General features: G+C 37.1%; 1 protein-coding gene across 1 annotated transcript; it reads left to right on the top strand.

Moving 5' to 3' along the window:
- The first annotated feature begins 1,181 nt into the window (after nt 1–1,181).
- spint1a (serine peptidase inhibitor, Kunitz type 1 a) lies at nt 1,182–14,278 on the top strand. Its single transcript, XM_088433785.1, has 10 exons — nt 1,182–1,903; nt 4,536–4,693; nt 4,768–4,909; nt 9,386–9,553; nt 10,892–10,936; nt 11,052–11,180; nt 11,269–11,319; nt 11,404–11,574; nt 12,651–12,710; nt 13,215–14,278. Exons 1-10 carry the CDS (start codon nt 1,516–1,518, stop codon nt 13,400–13,402), a joined length of 1,500 nt encoding a protein of 499 aa, XP_088289911.1. The 5' UTR covers nt 1,182–1,515; the 3' UTR covers nt 13,403–14,278.
- The last annotated feature ends 7,498 nt before the right edge of the window (nt 14,279–21,776 follow it).

The following is a 21,776-nucleotide window of genomic DNA, read 5'->3' as shown; positions in this document are numbered from 1 at the left end:
GGACTTTTGAACAACTGAAATTGTACACCAAGCAGGAATGGCAAAGCATTCCACCTACAAAGCTTCAACAATTGCCGTCCTCAATTCTCAAATCCTTATTGAGTGTTGTCAGAAGAAAAGGTGATAATGACAGTGGTGAACATGCCCCTGCCCCAACTTCATTGGAATGTACTGCAAGAATCAAATTCTGGATGGATGGATGGATGGATGGATGGATGGATGGATGGATGGATGGATGGATGGATGGATGGATGGATGGATGGATGGATGGATGGATGGATGGATGGACAGGCAGATGGATGGGATAATCCAACCTATTTTGAAATTTCAGCAGTAAAAAGTGATTTTGTCTTTAGCTGATTTGATTACTAAATTGCTTTTCATGTTGACGGAATACTTTTAAAAACACGTTTTGCTATTTGCTATCCAATGAAAAGGACATCACATGAGCTAAAGGATCATTTGTGGTACAATGAATGCCACATGACCAACAGTTGTACAGTACTGTGGCTGGCTGTGATTGGTCATTAGCGCGTCGCACTGAGAATGGTTTTAATATTTTGGTTAGCTCTTAGCTTTATGCAAAACAGAGAAACGGCAAGGTGATGCTGCCTATGGATCTTTATTTATATAGCTCGTTTCATTCACAAGACACGTCAATGTGCTTCTCAAACAAACCGTTAGACATTCAGTGGCAAACCAGAGAAAACAAAGTAGCTTAAAAATTACTCAATGAACGCGCCTTGACAACATATAAAGACATTAACAGAAAACTTTAAAACATTGAACAGATTAAAAAATACATAGTAAAGTTTTCATATTCATCGTATAAATTATAGATGATTATAAATTATAGATGATTATAATTTATATAATTAAAGGTGATTTTAAAATATATTTTAATGTCTCAGTGATTAAACACCTCAACATTACTCAACAAGAGTGTGCATGTGCGTGTTCTCCAAATAGCGAAGGATGCAGGGAGAATAAGAAGACGCTTATTTTGCTACAGCCACAGTAACGTTTTGTTCAAGAACAACAAAAATGTATACATGCGCGTGTTTCTGTATTGAACGCAAGGCTTTTGTTGTTGGAGACGCAAGGTGGTTAAAGAGCGAGGCAGAGAGACAGGGAAGGGCGTGGCATGTTCACGAGTGGAATTTCACTTCCTGTCTCTCTCAACCAGGTGAGTGACGATTGAGTCACTTCGTCAGTGTCGTCACACGCCAAAATTCTTTGGAGTAGACAAACTTTCGTCTTTTAGTCCCGGGCGGCAAGGCTGGGACTCTTCGTGGCGATTCTTCAGTTTCTGTTTTTTTGTTTGTTTTTTTAAGTGCGTGTGTAAGCTTGTGAGAGAGAAAAAAGGTAACGCGACCCCTGTGTTCACGACTCGCGGCCTGAAGCTCACAGGAAGACGTTTTAGTTAATTATTCGCCCCGGTTTCGTTTCAGTCGGAGCTTGGAATCCACATTTGACTCGTTCGAGCACTTTTTCCCCCTGGTATTTTTTGTCATTATGGATCGGTGGCCGCTCCTGCTGCTACTAGTCTTTTTGGGGTGCGCCTCCACTCAAGAGACAGGCGATGCGTGTTTGTCCAAATTTAAGAAAGGCCGCGTGGATTTTGTGCTAGACGTCGACGAGTCCGTGAACGAGGGGGCCACTTTCATCTCGTCTCCCAAACTAGACCGCCCCAGGGACTGCGTGGCGGCCTGCTGCAAGGACCCAAATTGCAATGTGGTCTTCATGCAAGGGGGTGCTGATGAAAACGCCATCAAATCCTGCTTTCTTTTTAATTGCCTCTACAAGAAGAAGTATGCGTGTCGTTTTGTTAGAAAGAAAGGCTATTACAGCTACATCCTGGACGATGTCTATGAGAGCTACCTGGAGCTGGATCTTCCACCAAGTAAGACTATCCTCCAGCCGCACAAACACACCAACACTAGAGGTCACAATAAAGGCTTGACTAGATCATCTGCCATACAAGACAAGTGCCCGGTGGGCCAGTGTCTTTTTGGGCCGATTTGGTAGTTTAATTATTTTCGTCTGTTGTACTTAAGAGGGATCGGCCTCTTCATTTATTAAGTAGACAACAAATTGAACGACTTAGCATCAGTGGCAAGGTATAAGTCAAAATGCCAGAACTGATTTTTTGTTGTTGTTTGTTGCCACTCTAGCCCTTGTCGTATTTCTTTTGTATGTACTTGTACTACTTCCCTTTCAAAACAATTTTAGATTAAATTTCAGATGTAACATTAGAAATTCTATAGCATATTAGTTTGGCTTTGGCTTTTTTTTTAACCACACTTAAAACATGTAATTATGAGTAGCTATTTTAAAATATGTATGTTTTTAAAGGGTACTATTGAAGAATCCTTTTTTTTTTTTAATTGTTGCTAACTTTTACAAAAGTCGGCAGTGACTTAGCAACTCAGGTCCCAGGGTGACATTGGCCAACCATTGCTGTAAACATTTTCTGCCTTTACTGTTGTCTGCAAAAGTTGCCAGAAACGACACAAGATGGATTCGTAATTCTTTGACAGTTATTCTCATGTTCCCGCTTTTAATTGCTTAAGTACAATTCAAGTTTATCGTACTCATTCTACGCACATGTCTTGAATTGTTTTAGGCATTTGTTTATATACTGTACAATGCTTAATTTAATGTGCAATACATTTTTATAAGTATCTTTTTAGGTGCCTATTTACCTAGTTAATCAAATTGTCTTTTGTCTTTTTTTTTTTTTTTTTTTAAACTAAGGCATACTATGCTGCTTTCTTTTGGTGTTAATCATAATGGTCGTAGTACTTGCAGAACTTGAGTTTGTCCTTAAATAATGTTAATTTGTCCCTAAAATTTAAGACTGAGATTTTTTTTTAAATCACATTTTGTTGAGTGTGACGATTTGCTTTTTTTTTTTTTTTTTTGGTGATTGTGATTATTGTATATGTTAAAATTTAATGTTTTTGGTTCCATGTTCTTGGTTCCATGTAAACCTCTGCTCAAGACATCCCATTTACTAGTTTTACAGTATAATGAAAAAGAATGAAACGTGAATATTTACTTTGCAAGTCAATATACATTGTGTGACTCAATGTCTGACCCTAATTTTTTTTATGGCAGATGCTTACTCTCTGCTTTTTGTAAAAAAAAAAAAAAAAAAGTTAGTCTAGAGGACTTGGTAATAAATAAATAAAGCTTAAAAACTAAAAAGAAGTACTAATTAAGGAATTTGATACATCCATCCATTTTCTAGAGCTGCTTATCTTCAAAAGGGTCGCAGGCTTGTTGGTGCCTATCTCAGCTGATGGGCAGTAGGCTGGGACACCCTGTAATGCAGGGGTGCGCAACTCCAGCCCTCGAGGGCCGGTGTCCTGCATGCTTTCCAGTTTTCTCTCCCTAACACACCTGATTTAAACCATTAGCTCATCAACAAGCTCTGCTGGAGCTTGAGAATAATCCTAATCATTTGATTCAGGTGTGTTTGAGAGAGAAAACATGCAGGACACCGGCCCCCGAGGCCTGGAGTTGCCCACCCCTGCTGTAATGGTTGCCAACCAATTGCAGGGATGAACAATCATTCACACACCCAATCACACCTAAGGACAATAGTGTTTTTTTTTTGGACACCGGCCATGGATGTTTTTTGGGGGGAGTGTCGGAGGCAGCCGTAGTGCCTGGAGAGAACCCTCACCGGCTTGGGGAAAAAATGCAAACTGCACACAGGAAGGCTGGAGCCAGCTGGAATTGAACTGGGGTCCCTTAATTTAAGGCGGACATTCTCACCACTGCTTCACCGGGTTACCCGAAGTTGATGCAATCGGTTGTACTTATAACATTCTTTTCAAGTGTTTCTCCTTTAAACTGAATTTCACAATCTAGGCCAATGTTCCATTTTCTTGTAAAATCACTTTTTTTTTTTTTCGAAGGAGGGGTAAATAATGCTTCATGAACTAGAAAAGCATCAGAGTGTAGATGAACTCAATGTATTCAAATTAATATAACTCTAATTATAATGATACCATAGTAACGATTGCAGATATCATATATTTTTTAAAAACCTTAACAGGATCCAAATGATGGCCTAGAAGTGAACAATTCACTTCTCTTAATTCAATCTATTTTTAGTTGGATACAATGAAGTTGGTACTGCTTTTTTTGCACACAACACATCTTGTCTGGAAATGTTTTTAAATTACCTCTGTTTGCAAAATTTTCATCAATTAATATTGAAGAAATGGGCACTTAACTGTAGAGTCACTTACTTTTTTCATGTGATGCCCCCCCAAATGGGTGCAAACAGTCTGTTTGCACTCACAATAGAGGCCACATAACAAGGGTAGAAACCTCCACTTGAACATGTTGACGCATGCCCAACTCTTACAGCCCCTGGTGCAATGTTCGGTTTCTCATCTACCACAGCTTCATTTCACCTGTGAATGGCTTGCAGTATGAGCTTGGAAAATGACTGGATTTGAATCTATACCGTACATCTGATGGTTGTGTAATAAAAATGTGCCCATGATGTCTTGCTTCAGGGGAAACTGACCGTCCACCGGTGGCAAATGGGGGTCCGGACCGTGTGGTGCAGCCTCAGGAGAGCGTGACGCTGAATGGCTTGGAGAGCAAAGATGATGAAGGGATTGCGTCCTATATTTGGCAAATGCTCAGTGATTATCCCTATGCTATTATAGAGGTGAGTCCATAGCTTTGTTTGGTTCTCATAAAGTGATGAATCCTGATTGGTAACCAGTCTTTGTTTTCACATAGAAAACTAACTATGAAGACCAGATTATCGTGTCTAATCTGACATCGGGAATGTACAAATTCCAACTGACCGTCACAGACACCAGTGGTCAGTCGGATTCGACCAAAGTCACTGTTCTGGTTCTCACACCTGAACAGTCAGAACGTAAGTGTCTCATCTTAATCTACTTTCCCATGACATGACATACCGACCAGTTAATAACACCATAAGGGATTTTTTACAGTTTGCTATTTCGCACCAGAAAACATCTGAGCAGTCTGTTAAACTTCATATTGATTGTTATACTCTTAAAATTACATTAACTACAACTGCAATGAATTGACTCCATGCAGACAATGTAGTTATTAGGGGTATCAAAATAAGAGTAATTGCTATCAGTTAAAAACAGTCACAGTTAAACTGTTATATATTTTAATCGCCAATATATACTGTACTTTTTTATGCATCAGGCTTCTTGTGCTTGAGTTGTTTGTGATTGCAAAAAGGCCATGTCAATAAGACCCTGAAGTAGACGCCGATTGGCTCTCATTGTGTTTGACGTAACCTGATAGGCTCCTGTTGTGGGTTGGATGGCAAGCAGAAGTGCAAAGGCGTAAAAAGGAGATTGCTTACCAAAGAAGTAGCTCAGGTTAAGCCTGCCGCATAAATGCAAAGCACCCAGCTTTGACTGTAGCCACAGCTAAGCATAGCAACAAAGATGCTGATGTAGCAAGCCATAGCAAAGCTCTCTGTCAGACTAAACTCAAGAAGGTGCCGTGTTTGAGCAAGTTTGCAACAGACAACATAAGCAATGTTTTATTTGAATGTTATTTTCAAATTATTTGGCCATTGACAAAACACCAGCATTCCTCCTGATGGTTAATACTAAGTTGCATGTAACACTTGCGACTTTTTCTCAAATGCAGCTAAAGGTAAATAGTTACAATTGCATCCGTTAAAGTTTGTTAAAGAAAATAAATGACAAAATACATTTTTTTGTGTTGTATACTAATCTTTTTATCTGCCAAAATAATGCAATATACCTCAATTAAAAAATAAAACAAAAAACCTAAGGGTTTTTCTCGGGTAAGGTTAAAAAGAAATTGATTACGAATTGCTGATTTATACATATAGTAATTAATCCCTCAATTTTTAAATCTCTTGGCCGCACAAGATGTAATGCATACGAGCAACAAGATACTGTAATTGCTTTTGCTGACAGGGTAGACAATAACATGGCTGAACTTTTTTCTGTTATTGGCATTTTATGGCCTACTGTTTTTAGCAACATGATTCACTTTACTGTTGTACTTTTTATATCAATTGAAATTGCAATATGACAGATTGGACCTGTTAAATGTTCAAAGATTCAGCTCCACGCATCGTATGATAAATGTCAAACAAATGTAAATATTTACTGTGTACCCAACCACAGTCTTAGCCTGTTTTCTAAAAAACAAATGAATTGCCAAATGTCAAACCGTCAGATATTTTCTTAGAGGCGTTTACATCATGACAGGGTGAAGAACCTAACCACTTTTTCCTATGACGTCCATTCCGTTTTTCACATGGTTTTTGAGACCTTCAGAGTTGTTTATTTCATGTTGAGACCTGATGCTCATGTGGTTTCCTCGGGGGACTTTTACATACAGTACCTACACGATTTCCTTGATGTTCACAATTCTGTTTGGTTAGCTCAGCATCTCACTGTTTACAAGCCAACCTGAATACCTCTCAAGAGATGACCTCCGGTTGTCCTGCCATTGTGGAACATTTGCCTTTTAATGTTATGAAACCTGCCAAGACTTGTTGACTTAATTCCTACAGGCCGAGTGATGGAACTGTACAAAGATAAGAGAACGAGAACATGTAATGTGACCGCCTTAATCTTCGCTTCCTTTATATTGAATCAATTGTCAAGGTCATTTCCTCAGAATACCACACATGACCCGCTGACGTTAATCTTCATGTTTATGTTTTGAGAGCCTTGGAAAAGGGAAGTGAGGAGCGTTCTCGGTATACTCCCACTCCTTCCACCCCCGACTCAACAAAACCTGTCTGTCTGGTTTCAGCTGTTTCGTAAATGAGAACACTCCAATCGTCCTCTGTCAAAGGAAAGTCATTAGAAGGCTTTTAGATTCATCTGGTCAATTTAATATAATTTGTCTACGCAGTTTACAGTAAGTGGGTAATGTGGAATTACGTCACAGGTTGAGCAGTTCATTTAAATTATCCATTAACACCTTGTTTTCTATTTTGAATGTGTTGTAGAGGTGAGGGAAAAAAGCCAGGTTTCAGTCAATTGAAAATGCACTGAAATATCTGAGTTTTTTAGTGAAAATCTTAAACTCGCTTTTAATAAACTACATTTCAGAATTTTCAAAATTATTGTTGGTCTTAGATCATTAAAAATGTGCAAGTATAGCATTTAAGATGATTTAATACTGTTCAACTTTAGTCATTCGTTTGTTTACTCTCTGATAATAATAGAAATGTTTTATTTTAAAAAAATTTTAACTACAAGAAAAATCAGCAAAAAATAATGTAAAAGTCTTTCGACTGAAACTGGAGGAATTGAATATGCCCAGACGTTACATGTGCACTATACAGCCTGAACACAGTCTCTTTTGTCATATCTGTTAATGGTAAACCATACAAACATTTGAAGTTGTACTCTGCTTAAACTTTGATTCTGTGTGGTAATGGCGGAGAGGGAGATTTACTACTTGGAAGGCGAGTATCTACCTATAAAGACATCATATGCCTCACACAATGCTCTTCATTTTTCTTTTCATATTATTTGCCATATTGTATTGAGCAACCACAACACTTGCACCATCTTCCTGTCCCATTAACAGTTCTATGATCTTTTTGAGTTAGTAATTTAAATGTGTGCTCACTGCTTACCATCCAAGGCTCATGTGATAAGACACTTGGCTGTAGCTACGTCTCTGAATTTTTAAAAGAAATACATATATTTCTAAGTCAAGTCTACCTAAAAGTCCTCCACCATGTTTTTTTTTGTTTTTTTAGGTTGGGTTAAATCTCAAAATGTTCTACCTGCAATTTAGATTATTTTAGATTATGTTCAGCTAAAACATAAAGGCAATAGCATGGAAACAATTGGAAAAAGTGAATGTTTATTTTAATTTCATTATTGTCAGCAGTATACTTTTAGTTAACTCATTCCTAAAATTTTAGCAGGAATATTGTCTTTTGGTGGAGGCAGAAATACACAATTTGAGATGTTTCCCTCTTAACAATATGATTCTTTTAAATTCTCCTTGAACTACAAGCTTGAATTTGTGAACAACAAAAGATTGCAAAGGAAAGGGCTTCTAAATACATTATTGTATTAGCAAAACATTTCACACTATAAGCTAGTGATTCCCAAGCAGTGTACTGGAGGACGTTAGTGCGTTATCAGAGCTCTATGTAAAGATGTGCTGCAATTTGACTAACTGGGTCAGAAAATTACTTGTTTATAATAAGTAATTTATCTTAGTCAAGTTATCTATGCCAGAATATTACTGTATATTGACAAACAGAGCAAATAATGTTTTATTAGATGTCGGAATGTGAATAATCGGCATGTGTATTGTGTGTTTGGTGGCTCAATAAAGATAAATAAAATGTTTTTAATTTATTTTTTTTTCTAACCAGTGAGACATTTGGGCCAAACTTTTCAACATATTATGATTTGAAGAGGCCTGTGAGTTTTTCGTATTTATTGTTGACTTGAATCACATTTGACATTTGGCATTTTTTGTTGTAGATTTGTGTGTTATGTCATCATTGAGGAGTGCGTTCAGAGTCAAGACAAAAGTAAATGGCACCTGTGTGGTGTTCACAAATGGTATATAGACAAGGAGGCTCATTGTAACGTAAGATGAGCATAGTTCTTTGTGTATAAACTGTGACATCCTGACCAACCTCTTCTTACGTACCCCACACTTTTAAACAAGCGTCCTCTTTTTACATGTTTCTACCCACAATGTCATCCTGTAGTCTGTACTCTTTGAAGCGCACACACAACATATTGTTGGCCGTTGAGATGAGCATCAAAAACACAAAAACACCAGATCAGGTTGCATAGACTTTTGTTGTTGTCTGGTGTATGTTGAATCTAAGGGGGAACTTATGTGAGTCACAACTTGTGAAGAAGTATATTGAATGAATTATTGTCAATTAGCCATCGACCGATGTTTTTCTTTTTCATGGCCGATACAGATCTTCGATAGCCAGGGTGGCAGATAATCGAGAATTAAAGCTACTGTGGGCAAAGCTCCATAACAGATTGTCAGAGTGCATGACCGGAGGCATGATGACCAAGTTTATCGGTTGTAAGATTAATAAAAATTTGCAAGTATGGTGAATATTGGCCTTGATAATCAGCCAGGCCGATAATCTGTTTATCCCTATCATGTCAACTAATAAAAGAGGAAATTTACTTTTCATGCTGCCGAGTTTGGATATTAATAATGGAGACATTTGAATATGAAGAACATCTTTTTTTTATCTTTTCACATATTTGTTTACTTATTCACTGCCAGCTGAGTAAAAATGGATATTTGATGTCTATTGTGGTCAAATGGCAGGTGGTGAGTTAAAATAATAATAATTTACCCTTACTTTATGCAGACCACTGCATGGCTCCAAAGAAGATTGGCCCATGCCGCGGTGCCTTCCCTCGATGGCACTACAACGCTGCTTCGCAGAAGTGCGAGGAGTTTGTGTTCGGTGGCTGCCGAGAAAATCTGAATAACTATCTCACTAAGGACGAATGCACAAATGCATGCTATGGCACAGGTATGTTTCATTTTCTTGCTATAATGTGTTCAGTGTGTCGCTATTGTAGGGATCAACTGACATTTCAAAGAGACACTTTTATTGTGCATATACAGTCCAAGTCTATGTAACAGTCTTGGCCGCACCTTGCTTTTGAATTGCAAAAGATATTTTTGCATGTACTAAAAGTATATGAAAACTGGAAACAACAATTTGGGGTTCAACCACCTTAAATCTTGCTCGTGGTACTTCTTCAGTCAAAAAGCAGAAGGTTGACTTTGACTAATATTTTCCAGTCAACCAGTTGCTCATGAATTCGATTCTGTTCAGCCCACCGCACACTGAGCGACACAACCTGACAACCGTGGGGAAAAAATTGGCGACTATCACCTAGCAATTAAGTGCCGCACATCTTCACGTATAAATGGACCCACAAAAAGTGTTTGACAAAACAGGAGTGCAATACAGAAATCACAAAGAATGTGGATTTTGTAAATATAAAGAAATAAATGATAACTCTGGTTATGTATTATTGCAAAACACATTCTAAATTACAGAAATACAGCTTGGCGATGCTGCCTGCGTATTGTGTGCAGCTAGAAGCCACACCGCACGACAATTTTCTTGGGTTTACTTTAATCATTTGTAATGAGTACAATATTATTTTTGTGTGTGCAATATTACACTACAGCGTTACAGCATAAATTAATTACAGTAGCTACATTACTTTTGTAATGCATTACTCCCAACACTGATTAAACTTATTTTGAATTCTCTTGGACCTCCAAAACTAAATGTATAAACAAAAAAAAAAAATTGTGCATTGCAAAAGAGGAGCTACAGAATATTAGATTAGTAATGAGGCTGTCACTCTTATTTTTTTCCTTTTTAAAAAAAATAAATTATGCTTTTAGATAATCCATTGATTAATAGAATAGTCTGATCGTTTAATTTTTCATTAAGTTGTATTACAAGGGAAATGCCAAATTGTTTAGACAGGAGGACACTGTTTAAAAAACAACAACAAAAAAGTAATAAAAGCCGAATATGAGATACAACAGGGTTTTTTTTAAATATAATGAATTAAAATGTGTCACATTTTAAAATATTTTAAACTCAAGAGAAATTGAATGTATACAAATCACTTTTGAACATTTTTTTAGAAATGAAAATGCATTGAATATTCTATCATTTAATTGAAAAAAGTGGATTAAAAAAATCCTCAATTATTTATTACTTGGGTGTTGGTGGTATGTGGTATTGTTTAGTGATTTAAAAAGTAAGCTTTGAAGCAATACCAGCAATCATATTTGTCAATGGAAATTGGTCGGTCAAGCTTTTTTTTTTTTTCCCCTTCAGAAAAAAGTCGCACTGGTAGAGGTTTCCCAGTTCCAGATGAGCGAGGTATGACCAAGTTTCAACGACTGGCAGGATTATTTTTACTCTGCTAAGAATTTCATATTCTAGACCGTATTATGTAGTCATGCAAATAGAGGTTTTTCTACTTGTTCCATGGCAGAAAAATGTGGCGTTCCATGCACCGCCGGGCAGTTCACCTGCGCAAACGGCTGCTGTTTGGAACCAGGTCTGGAGTGTGACTCAAAAGCTCAATGCAGCGATGGCTCGGATGAGCAAAAATGCAAGGACTGTAAGTATCGCTTTTTGTTTGAAGTCTTTTTTTAAGTTCTCTTAGTTGAAGTATAAGCTTACCACAATCATGTCTTGCTATCATCCAGTGGACGACACATTTCGTATTTTGCTGCAGATTCCAGTGGATGAGCAAAAAGGTGATTCTTTCTTGAGACAATATTGTCCCAATAGAATATGTCATCACATATGATGGTTTAATCTTAATTACTTGTTGTTCTCAGTGCGCTGCACGGAGCCTCCACAGACAGGCAGTTGCAGGAACACTATCAGTAAGTGGTACTACAACCCTCTCCAGCAAGACTGCAGTCGCTTCAACTATGGTGGTTGCCAGGGAAACGAAAACCGATTTGACTCAAAGGACGCCTGTGTGAAGGTCTGCAGAGGGGTAACAGGTGGGTGGCACTCATCACAGTTTGTTATCCAAAATAATCAATTGAAATAATGACACCTACACTCAATGAGAAATGGTTTTATCCATGTTTTACTTTTTATTTACTACTTTTTTCAAGATTTTTTTAATTTTTATTTTGGGCTGGTTGTTCAATTGTTGTTGGTAGGTTAACAGATTTTCTTGAAATGGTATCTTTAGTTACCTTTTTTTTATCACACAATACTTTGTCTTACTTTTTAAATCTCACACTTGACAAATGCCCTGCGTTTAAAAAATAAATAAAATAAGTAATAATAAACCAATACCAGACATTTAAGAAAAGACAAAAACATTGCATATAAAGTTTGAAACCTCATTAAAATGTAGCGTACCTGGAAAAAGTCAGAATGAAAGAAAATTTAAATTGAAAAATTACAAACTTGGCATTAATGTCCGTTGATCGTCCTTTATTTTTCTATAGTACTTAGATTGTTACTAAAGTGCACTTTTGTTTGGACGAGTAACATATTTTCTTTTGCCTCAGATTATTTTTCCCAGATTGAGGTCAACGGCACAATTAAAAAGCACGGAAAGCACACCAAAATTTTGTTAACTTAGTGGTAACAGGGGCAATTGTCTTGTTCATTTTGTGCTCTGAGCTTTTAAAATGCATACAGAGGGGATCTACCTTGTATCATGAGGGGCATACTGAAAGAACGGTCTAACAAAATCATTTACCAATAGTCATCTTTTTTTTTTTTTAATAAATTTTACATTAATATATTGTTTAATAGTGAGGGAATTTAATTTTAATGAGTGAGTAGGAACTGAAGTACTTTATTTTTACTATTGGACCAAATAGACCCAGAACTATTGTCTACTATCTTAACTTTAAAATGCAGCTCAAGCAGGTTACGTTGAATTATTTAAACAACATGCATTCACCAAGCTGTTACTTCATAATTCAGTCTTTAAGTCAATGTGTCCACCAACTTCAAAAGCAATATGTGTTATTATTGAAGAATCTATTTTTCCAAACAAAATTAACTTGTTTTTACTGCTCATGTTGATTTATTGTTTTTTTTTTCCTTTTGCCAGAGAAAGATGTGTTTGCAAGGAAACAGGAGTTTGAGCGCAGAGTATCTGAAAGTCAGACAGGTATGTAACTTTTAAGGGTGGGAATCTGACTTTATTGCATTTTGATTCCAATGTTTGGGTCTTCTATTCGATTCAGAATCTGTTTCTCTTATTCAAAATGATTTTCGAATTAAAATTATTTTACTGATCTCTGCTTCAATCTATAAATGTGCAAATTATCATGCTTGTTTTGATATTTGCAGCTTTTAACGTTTGATGCCTCGATGGATTTATTATTATTTTTTTTTCTGTCTGGGTTTAGAATGCCTGACTGCATTTGATTGCACCATCTTGTTAGCGGCCACTGCTAGTTTTGGAGAGTTATACTGTCGTGCAATGTTTTTGACCAGCAGTCTTTTGGCATCGGGAATGAACGATTGAATATAATTTTCAAAATAAAGTGTACCACAAGTATTGCATGGACATCCATGAATAATTTTGTTTAGTTTGAAGTTGGCCTTTGCAGCACACATTTTGTGTGTTTCATTCTTTAACTACTGCTCTTTTTTTTTTTTTTTTGTCCAGGTATCATAGCAATAGCGGCCGTCCTGGCTATTGCTATCGCCATTCTATTGGGCATCCTCTTGTATTGCTTCATGAAGGGAAAGAAGAAGACCTCGCAGCACCACCGTGTGCCAGTCAACAACGCCCCACTCACCTCCATAGAAGACAGGGAGCATCTTGTCTACAACACCACCACCAAGCCCATCTGACCCCATCGTCTGTGTGATAAATGACAGCAGACGCTTGAGCTGCACCATTTACAGAATGAACTCTGATTGACGAGAGACCACGATGTCTTTACACTCGATGAATGGAGGTGTTTTAAAGACAATATGTAAAGGAGGCAGTGTACGTGTGATGTTTTAATATTTGAGTTTCAAAAAGTCCACTTTATCTCTCTTTTATTGTCCTAGTTTGTATTCAGATTGATGTGAAACTTTAGTTATTTCATTTGTTCGATAACTTCTCTATACTTAATTTAGCCCAGGTTCATAACTGTCTGTTACGTCAAAGTAAAGGTCTTTCTTCAAAAGTAAGTCTTGATTTTAAGTACGTAATGCTCATATAACCTACTGACATATTCCATCTGTCCTACGATGCTAATAAGAGGAATACCCCATTATCAATAATAGCTTTTAGGAGTGTTTCATTTTCAAACATGTTTTTAGAACAGGCATAACGCATGCAAATGCCTAAATAAAACAGCCTTGCTTATCACTTGACACAAGTCATTGTAGTGATGGTTAAGACAAATAAAATAATTACCTCCATATTTAGCAATGTTTCATCTTGTTCGAAAGTTGTTGTGCTTGAAGAGTTTGACTTCCCGGTTGTATACCAAGTTTCTCGCATTACGGAGTACTGGATCCATGCCAAAAATAAGTATTCATACTTTCAGGTTTGTGGGTTTGATCACAATAGGACCGGATGTCACTATTAAATATTTTTAGACTTGATTATTATTCCATCAATTAATCAGACACAATTCATTTAACATTAAAGTGTATTACAAATCATTTTTTTGCAATTAACTAATACTTGTTAAATTTGTATTTATTGATTAAAAACTTGTTCACCAAGCTAAACTGGTTGTTACTGTGTGACTGAGTTTTCCAAAGTAAAATGTCTTTGCAAATTTTGCTTGAACATAAAACACAGTATAATCAGTCTGGATGGGAAATTAGATAAATTATTGATAAAAGTTTGACATCTAAGGATTTGTGACCATTTTAAATTAAGCTGTCTCTAAATGGTTACTTTTTTTGTTTAAGTTGTTGATTGTGACATTTAGTTGTCAATGAATCACTTCATTTTTACTCCTTAATTGATAGGGTGTAGGCAAAATGTTCAGGATTGTTTGGAATGTTCTCTAAGATAAGGTAATTAGGAACACGTTTTAAAGTCAAGCGATTCCCGTTCTGCCGAACATGTATTTAACAACAAAAACAATGTGTTGTGGGGAAAATAAGTTCTTGCTGCCACCTTGTGCCGAAATACCAAAAGCCATTTACAGTAATTGCTACGAAAAAAATACAGTACATCGATAGCTTGGGGAAGGGCAGTTGTCTTTTTTTTCTTCAAATTATGTCAGTATATTTGTACCAATAATAAAATATTTTTTATTAGTGAAATATTTTATTGCTACTTTAGTAAAGAATGTGTGCATTTTTGTCTCATGTATGATAAAAAAAATATACAGTAAAATGTTGGTAAAGTCGAGTTGGAACGTGAATACTCATCTTTACTCAATTGAACCAGTAGATGGCAGTATTACGTTGAATTATAACCTCGCTGTAGCGGGAGTTGTTTTATACTGAACTCAACATTTTTTCTAATCTCTCGCCCGCTCTCTCTCTCTCTCGCTCCCTCTCCCTCCCTCTCTCTCCCTCTCTCTCATTATTTGAAATGATGGACCCGCAATAGAATGAAAGCACTTTCCTATTGTCTGAAGTCTCTCGACGAAAAGCAGGGAGGGAGAGGTCTAAACCCCATTCTCTTTAATCAGCCTAACATAAATTATCATCCAGCGCAATTGATTCACTGAAGCTATCTTTTGTGGGCCGAACTTTCAAATGGCCTGACCCTCATAAATGGGATTGTAAGAGTTCCCATTTGTTTTGTCTATTCACAACCCCACTAAAGACGTTGCCTCACAACCTTGCAAAATAGAAATGTGGGAAATACCTAAGACATAAATTCATACGAACTAATGCATTTCAACGGTTTTATACATTATGAGAGTATTAAAAATGTCAGTTTGAGCAGATATTTGTTATTTGTAATTCGTAGTTTTGCACCACATGCCAGATGTTAGAAAGAAACTACAACCGAGATGTCAAAAGCAGTCGCCTCTGTTACATTCATGGCCTCGTACATTTCATCAATTCTAGCGTGTGTGACATTTTGCCAGTTCGCTTGTGCTCAAAAGCTAAAAAATAAAAAAAGTATTCATCCAAACCTAAGTATTCGTAACGATAAGGGATTTTAGTGATGAAAAACTGTTAAATGTGCTAAAACAGTTTTTTTTTTGTCACACATAGCTTTACATGGTGGTTTATGTTTTTCCGATAGAACGTGAACGCAGCAGCTCTTACTTCGCCTGTGTTGTAGAAGATGAGACAGCACGCAGTTGGAATCTGCACGAGCGAGAGGCATACCTGAAGCTGAAGATGTATGTGGGACTTTTAACATGTGGAAATTAAGGAATTAGCGGCGTGCCTGTTGCATTCCGGCCAAGAAACTACCGAGTCAAACTTTCATTCCTGGCAAAAGTTCGTCGGAAGAGAAGAGATTGGCCGATTCGGTACGTAAGCAACATGGAACGCACGGAGCAGACTTTCGCTAACTTTTTGATGTCAGCAATCGGACAATTACATCAAATCTAAACATGATCTGAGGGCGCAGTTAATGTTGTTGATATTATGGGATGATTGTTATTTGTAGTCAGAAACATTAACCTTCTTACAGCGTGTCTGTCACGTTTTCGAATTGACGGCCATAAACGTTTTTTTTTCCCCATCATTTCCTAGAGGACTCTTTGAACTGATGATTTGATCAACTTAAAAGAAGCTACTTTAAAATTATATTCGGCTGAACCTACGCGTTTATGCTGTTTACTGTATTCTGGTATGAGCCATCTTTGGCTTAGTTAAGCAAAACATTGCAGCACATTCCTGACCCTCTTCCTCGCAACGTCAAACTTTTGACATACATGGCGTAAATATTTCTTTTTGAAGCATTGTAAGGAATTGCTGAATTTCACAATAATTCCAACGTTTGGCAGAACCGTTTGGGGGCGTGAGTTTCACTGAGATAAGCGATGTTTGTGTTTGAACTGGACACTTTCCGTTAAGTGAACTTTGCACAGTTGCATCACTCTTTCATGTCTTTTTTTGCGAGTGGCTTTTTATTCTATTTAACGTTTAAGGCCAATCTTGGGATAATAGCAAAACGTCTTGGTGCCACTGAATTATTTGCCATTTCCTCATTCTCTCTTACCCCCCATGGTGCCCGCATTTAGCCCAGCCAAAGGCAATTGTTCTCCTCTAATGAGTGGCCCAGTGTGATTCCTTGAGTTTCTTCTTTTAAAATGCAAGCTAGGCTAGGTCAATTGACCAGCTGCTGAAGAATAAAGGAGCAAAATCCATCAGCTACTAGTGAAAAGTTCCGTCTTCTCCCTCTTTGACCCCACTTGACCTTGCAGATTAATTTCTCTCAAGATCATTTCAGGCACTAATGTTGCCCCACTAAAATTAGCAATCCCCCATTCAGGTGGTCTAGACAGGAAACTGCTCAAGTTTTTCTTACACCTTAGATCTGGCGCATAACTACTTCTTGTAGAACGACGGTATGCTTCACCTGTTCCTAAATTGCCAGGCATTAAAATTTTGCCATCATACATCAGAATTCTCTTCACATTTGTAGCCTTTTAAGTGCTGAGTTGGTGCTTGAAACTGCCCAAAGTTACAACTTTTGCCGGTTACAGGTAAGTTACACACCAAAGAGAGAAAAGGGAAAATTTGAACCTAACATTTGACAGCATTGTTTGTTTGAAAGTCGGAGAGTGTGTGCTGTAAGTGATTTAGCATTCCAGGCGCCATATGGAGGTCGAGTCTGTGTTTTTATATTGTTACGGGCCTGCCAAAAAAACCCTTGAAGGCACAAGGCAGCTGGATGTCCCATGCATGTTCAAATGTGTTGCTGAAGACTATCCAGCAGCCCTGTCCTTTTACTTCAAACAACATGGGATTTGGTGTATGCTGACATGACAGTAAGTCAGTAAAAGTGGGAAGGCTTGTGGTCTGCAACGATACGACAATACCAGTCAAAAGTTTAGAAACACCCACTTCATTGGGGTTTTTTCATCATTACAAAAAAAACACCTAAGTCATCAATATTTTTTGAAGAAATGTTGATCAGTTAATCAAAACATGTTTTATTCTTTGGATTCTTCAAAGTAGGGTTTTTTTTTGCCTGGATAACAGCTTTGCCTTTGCTGGTATGTTCTCAATCCTCTTTATGATGCGAATGATGCTTTATGACCTGCAATGACTTTCAGTTCACAGCTATAAATTTTCAAAGGTTAATTGCATGAATGTCTTGACCTTTTTCAGACGATTTGAATTTGAAGGTGTTTTTAAACTTTTGGCTGACGTTTTACATGCAAGCACACCCGTTGCTTATCCTCCCTGATAAATTTGTTGACTCGTGTTAAAACTTAAAAAAGGCCAAAAGATTAAAAATTGAGTGAGTAAAATATGTAATCAAATGATCTAATACATCTCATTTTAATCTCACCTAAAATTTCAGAGAAAACTCTCAACCAGAATGTATTTTAGATACATTGTGTTAGTGACGTATCAAAATGTTGATAAACAACAAAAATGTCTTAAGTCACTTTTTTTAACAGATGCATTTCTAACTATTTACCTTCTGCTGTGTTTGGCACCAGAATTGCTGGCATCAACTTTAAGATTCAACAGTAGGAGAAAAGGTGCTGTTGTTTTTTTTTTAATCACTTGTCAAATAATTAGATATTAACATTAAAAAAAACATAAGCCTTTCTGTCTGTCGCAGCATTTGTGTATTAGGCTAAACTTGAATTGCTACTGTTGGAAGCAAGCTCTTTATAAAGAATGCAAATCACGCTACCTTTATTAAAAGTTATAAAAGATAAATTTACATACACTGTCGCAGCTAATCAAGTGTCTTCTTCAGGGTATGATTGACCCTTAGTTTTCCAACTACTAACAACTGAAGAACAAGAAGCCTGTTGCATAAAAACGGTCAGTACATAGAAAGCAAAAAAGTTAGAGAATAAATGTTAGATGAATTTGATTTTAAAAAATCTGTTTTAACTGAATCTAATTAGTTGATTGCATGTAATATGTTAATCTGACACCCCTAAGAATGCACTTTTCATTAAGGTTGGCCATAGAAGCAATTTGTGCAGACTGTCCTAGTACGGACACAGAATGCAAATTACAGGCATTTTTGCAGCTTTGTATGAGGATTCTTTGCAAGGGGATAGTTTTAAAAAGATAAAAAATGCACACAAAGCGCTCCTTTTTACTGCACGAATGCTTATCCTTAGTTTTGTATTATTAGCCCAATGATGTTGGAATAATGTTTGTTCTTTTCAGCCCGAGTAAGGAATAATCATGCTCTCATTAAGGGCTATTTTGATCAGGGTGTTTGTAAACCCTTTGGGTAGTTGTTGGTCATGGTGCTTTGTGGGTGTTAATCACTAACCCCAGCATATGCTCAAAATGCAGCGGATTCAAATAAGTGGCTCATTTGTTGTGTCTGTGTGGTCAGTGCTTTTGTAGAAAGTGCGGATTTGATTGAGATGAAGAGAGAGTGTCAGGGTGTATTGTTTCCCCCCGTGAATAGAAAGCCGTTAGTCTCTTGAGGTCTCTGTGTAAAAGGGATAAACTGCAGGAGTAATGTGGGAAAGACGCTGCTGCTTGTCAGGGCGGCATTCATTGCTGAGGAAGACAGGGTAAGAGAAGGGTCTTGCAAGATAAACATAGTGCTTAAATAATGCAAAGTTAATTTACGTAGTAGTCTTCTGCTTGCCCAGTCAGGTTGCATTTATATTTGTTTTCCACATAAACAGGCCCGAATTGATGGTGTCCATGTTCGTCTGTCCCCAGCATGTCTGACTGAAGCTATCCCAGGGGGCTTATGTCATGCTCAAAAAGTCTCCCAAGCCATTTTGGGGCAGACGGCGAATGCAAGATGACACGCTTAGCTCATCCCTAAAGAGAGCAAGAGCTCTGTCAAGTATTTTTAGACTTTTCTCCCGTCAGTTTGTTCTGCATGACCATACATCAATTTGGGCGGTTAATTGTTGATTAAAACAATCATGAAGTGCCTACTTGAACATGATTTGGCTCTGAGTTGGCAGCAGTTTTAACATCCACTTGGGAATTTGTCACAGGGGCAGAAGAACAGCAATCATGAAGCTCATATTTATCACATTTATGCTTCATTCGTTTAGCATTATGTATTTTATTATTTGAAACTGTGACTATAAAGTAGTGTCACAGGTCAATTCTTTGCACACTCTTTTTGCAATGCTCACCTAGACATTGCTGCCAAGAATTAATATTTGCTTCTTCTTAATATTTGCTTTTGAATGACAGGTCCGCATAATGATCTCGTCGATAAATTCCATGACATATATTCTAGATAACAAGGTTATGGCATGAATTTATGTGTGTTAAAGAATGACACCAAGTTTACTGCTTACAACAGCCGTGAATGCTCAGAGTACATGAAGGTAAATTAAAATAATCATCAAACATCGGTCATTGGATCCAATCGGACATTCGATTAATCAATCAGGCCCCTGTATAGAACTGTGGTTCTCAAATGTGGGTACATGAATGGGCTTCCGGGAATACATGAGATTTCAACAGCTTCTGCAGTGTCAGATGAGGTTTGATGAGGTTTAACTCATTAACACATTGTTCTCTTTTCAAATTAAAAGCAAATTAATTGGACCCTAACACATCGGTTGGAATAGGAGAAACTCATTGCTAAATTGAGTTTTAAGGACTTTGCAAACATCGTATGCTGTTATTTTGTTATATTTTTATAGGAATTCACATTGTCATTAGGTATGCAATTTTCTGGCATACAAGCCAGAATACTTTCATATGAATGCACATTGTCATAAGGTATGCAATTTTCTGGCAGACGAGCCAGAAATAAAACAGATGATGTTACAAGATCTATTTTCTGAAGTGAAAATACGCCCAGAGATACCACTATAAATTTAGTTCCAAAGTTTAATAAACCCAAACTGTTGTGAAATATTTTTGTTTATCCAGCTTTGAGCTAGCTGAAGGGTACTTGCCTGAAAAGGTATTTCACATCATTAAAAAAAAAAAAACTCCTGCTAATCAATAAATAAATGAGATCATTTCAATTATTTTGTTTTCACTCAACAAGTGAAACTTTAGCCAGTTTAATAATATGAATTTGCATTCACATGCTTTTCCTGGGTTAAAGCCTCTCAGTTCTACTCTCTAACCCCCGCCCCTTCCTTATAACGCCAACTGAAGACATGGAAAGGGGAGTGCAGAAGTATCATTTTGCTTCAGCTTTTTCGGTACACATGTAAATAACGTCTGCCTTTTTTAGATCTTGGGTCTTGGTTGACAGTGCATGACTGCATGTTTATGTGTGCATGTTTGTCACGCTTTCGAGAAAGGCACCCGAGCTATGGATTAGTTTGAAGCGCGGCAATTAAAGGAACAAGTAAGAAGTGATCCATTGCTGCGCTTTTTTTTTTTTAATAACCGGTGGAATGACTTGACTTGCATCTGTCTCCTATTAAGGAAGAAAATTGCTGACTGCCTTGCTGCGTTTTGCATCCATCAGCTGTGGGAACCAAATGCTCTCCATTTGGGAAAAATGGCAGCTTGCTTAAGCACAGGTGGTCAGCATGAATATGGGACTGTGTGACATTTTTTCTTCTAATTACACATTTGGCTAAGCCCCTCCCTATAGGAAATTTAAGATGTTGGGATTGCGATATGTCAGCAAACATAGCTGTATTCTAACACGTAAGTGGGGTACATATATACCATATTTCTCCGAGTACAAGTCGACCTCGCTTATAAGTTGATCCCCCCTTTTTACTTCAATTTGGGTGAATTTTTCAAAAACGCGATTATTCGTCTACCACTGACTTTAGGAGTTACATAGATCATGGCTGTCCAATCATAACACATGGTGTGTGTTATTAAAATGACAAATTTACAGTACCTTTAGACACATTTCTTTATCAGATATCAAATAACACACTCTTGTGGTTACGGGGGGGAATACTGGAAGATATTGGAAACAGGTGTATACAGTACAATAATTTTAAGCCTTGTAAATAAAATTTTTAATGAACTGGTATTCTCTTTCAAAATGACATTAATCCAGGAATGGAGAAAAGTAAATAAATGAACTAAAAATACGCAGACTATAATATCAAAGGTCTACTCAAACCATGTTTGCGCCAGAATTTTTTTTTGCAGCTGCATGTGGCGTTGCAAAGGCGGCTACAAACATAAACTTCTTTCT

Source organism: Hippichthys cyanospilos, chromosome 14 (genome assembly GCF_059441005.1).
Source record: "Hippichthys cyanospilos isolate Australia breed blue-spotted pipefish chromosome 14, RoL_Hcya_1.0, whole genome shotgun sequence".
Classification (NCBI taxonomy): Eukaryota; Metazoa; Chordata; class Actinopteri; order Syngnathiformes; family Syngnathidae; genus Hippichthys; species Hippichthys cyanospilos.
Note: the sequence above shows the minus strand (reverse complement) of the source record. Positions and strands in the feature narration are given on the sequence as shown.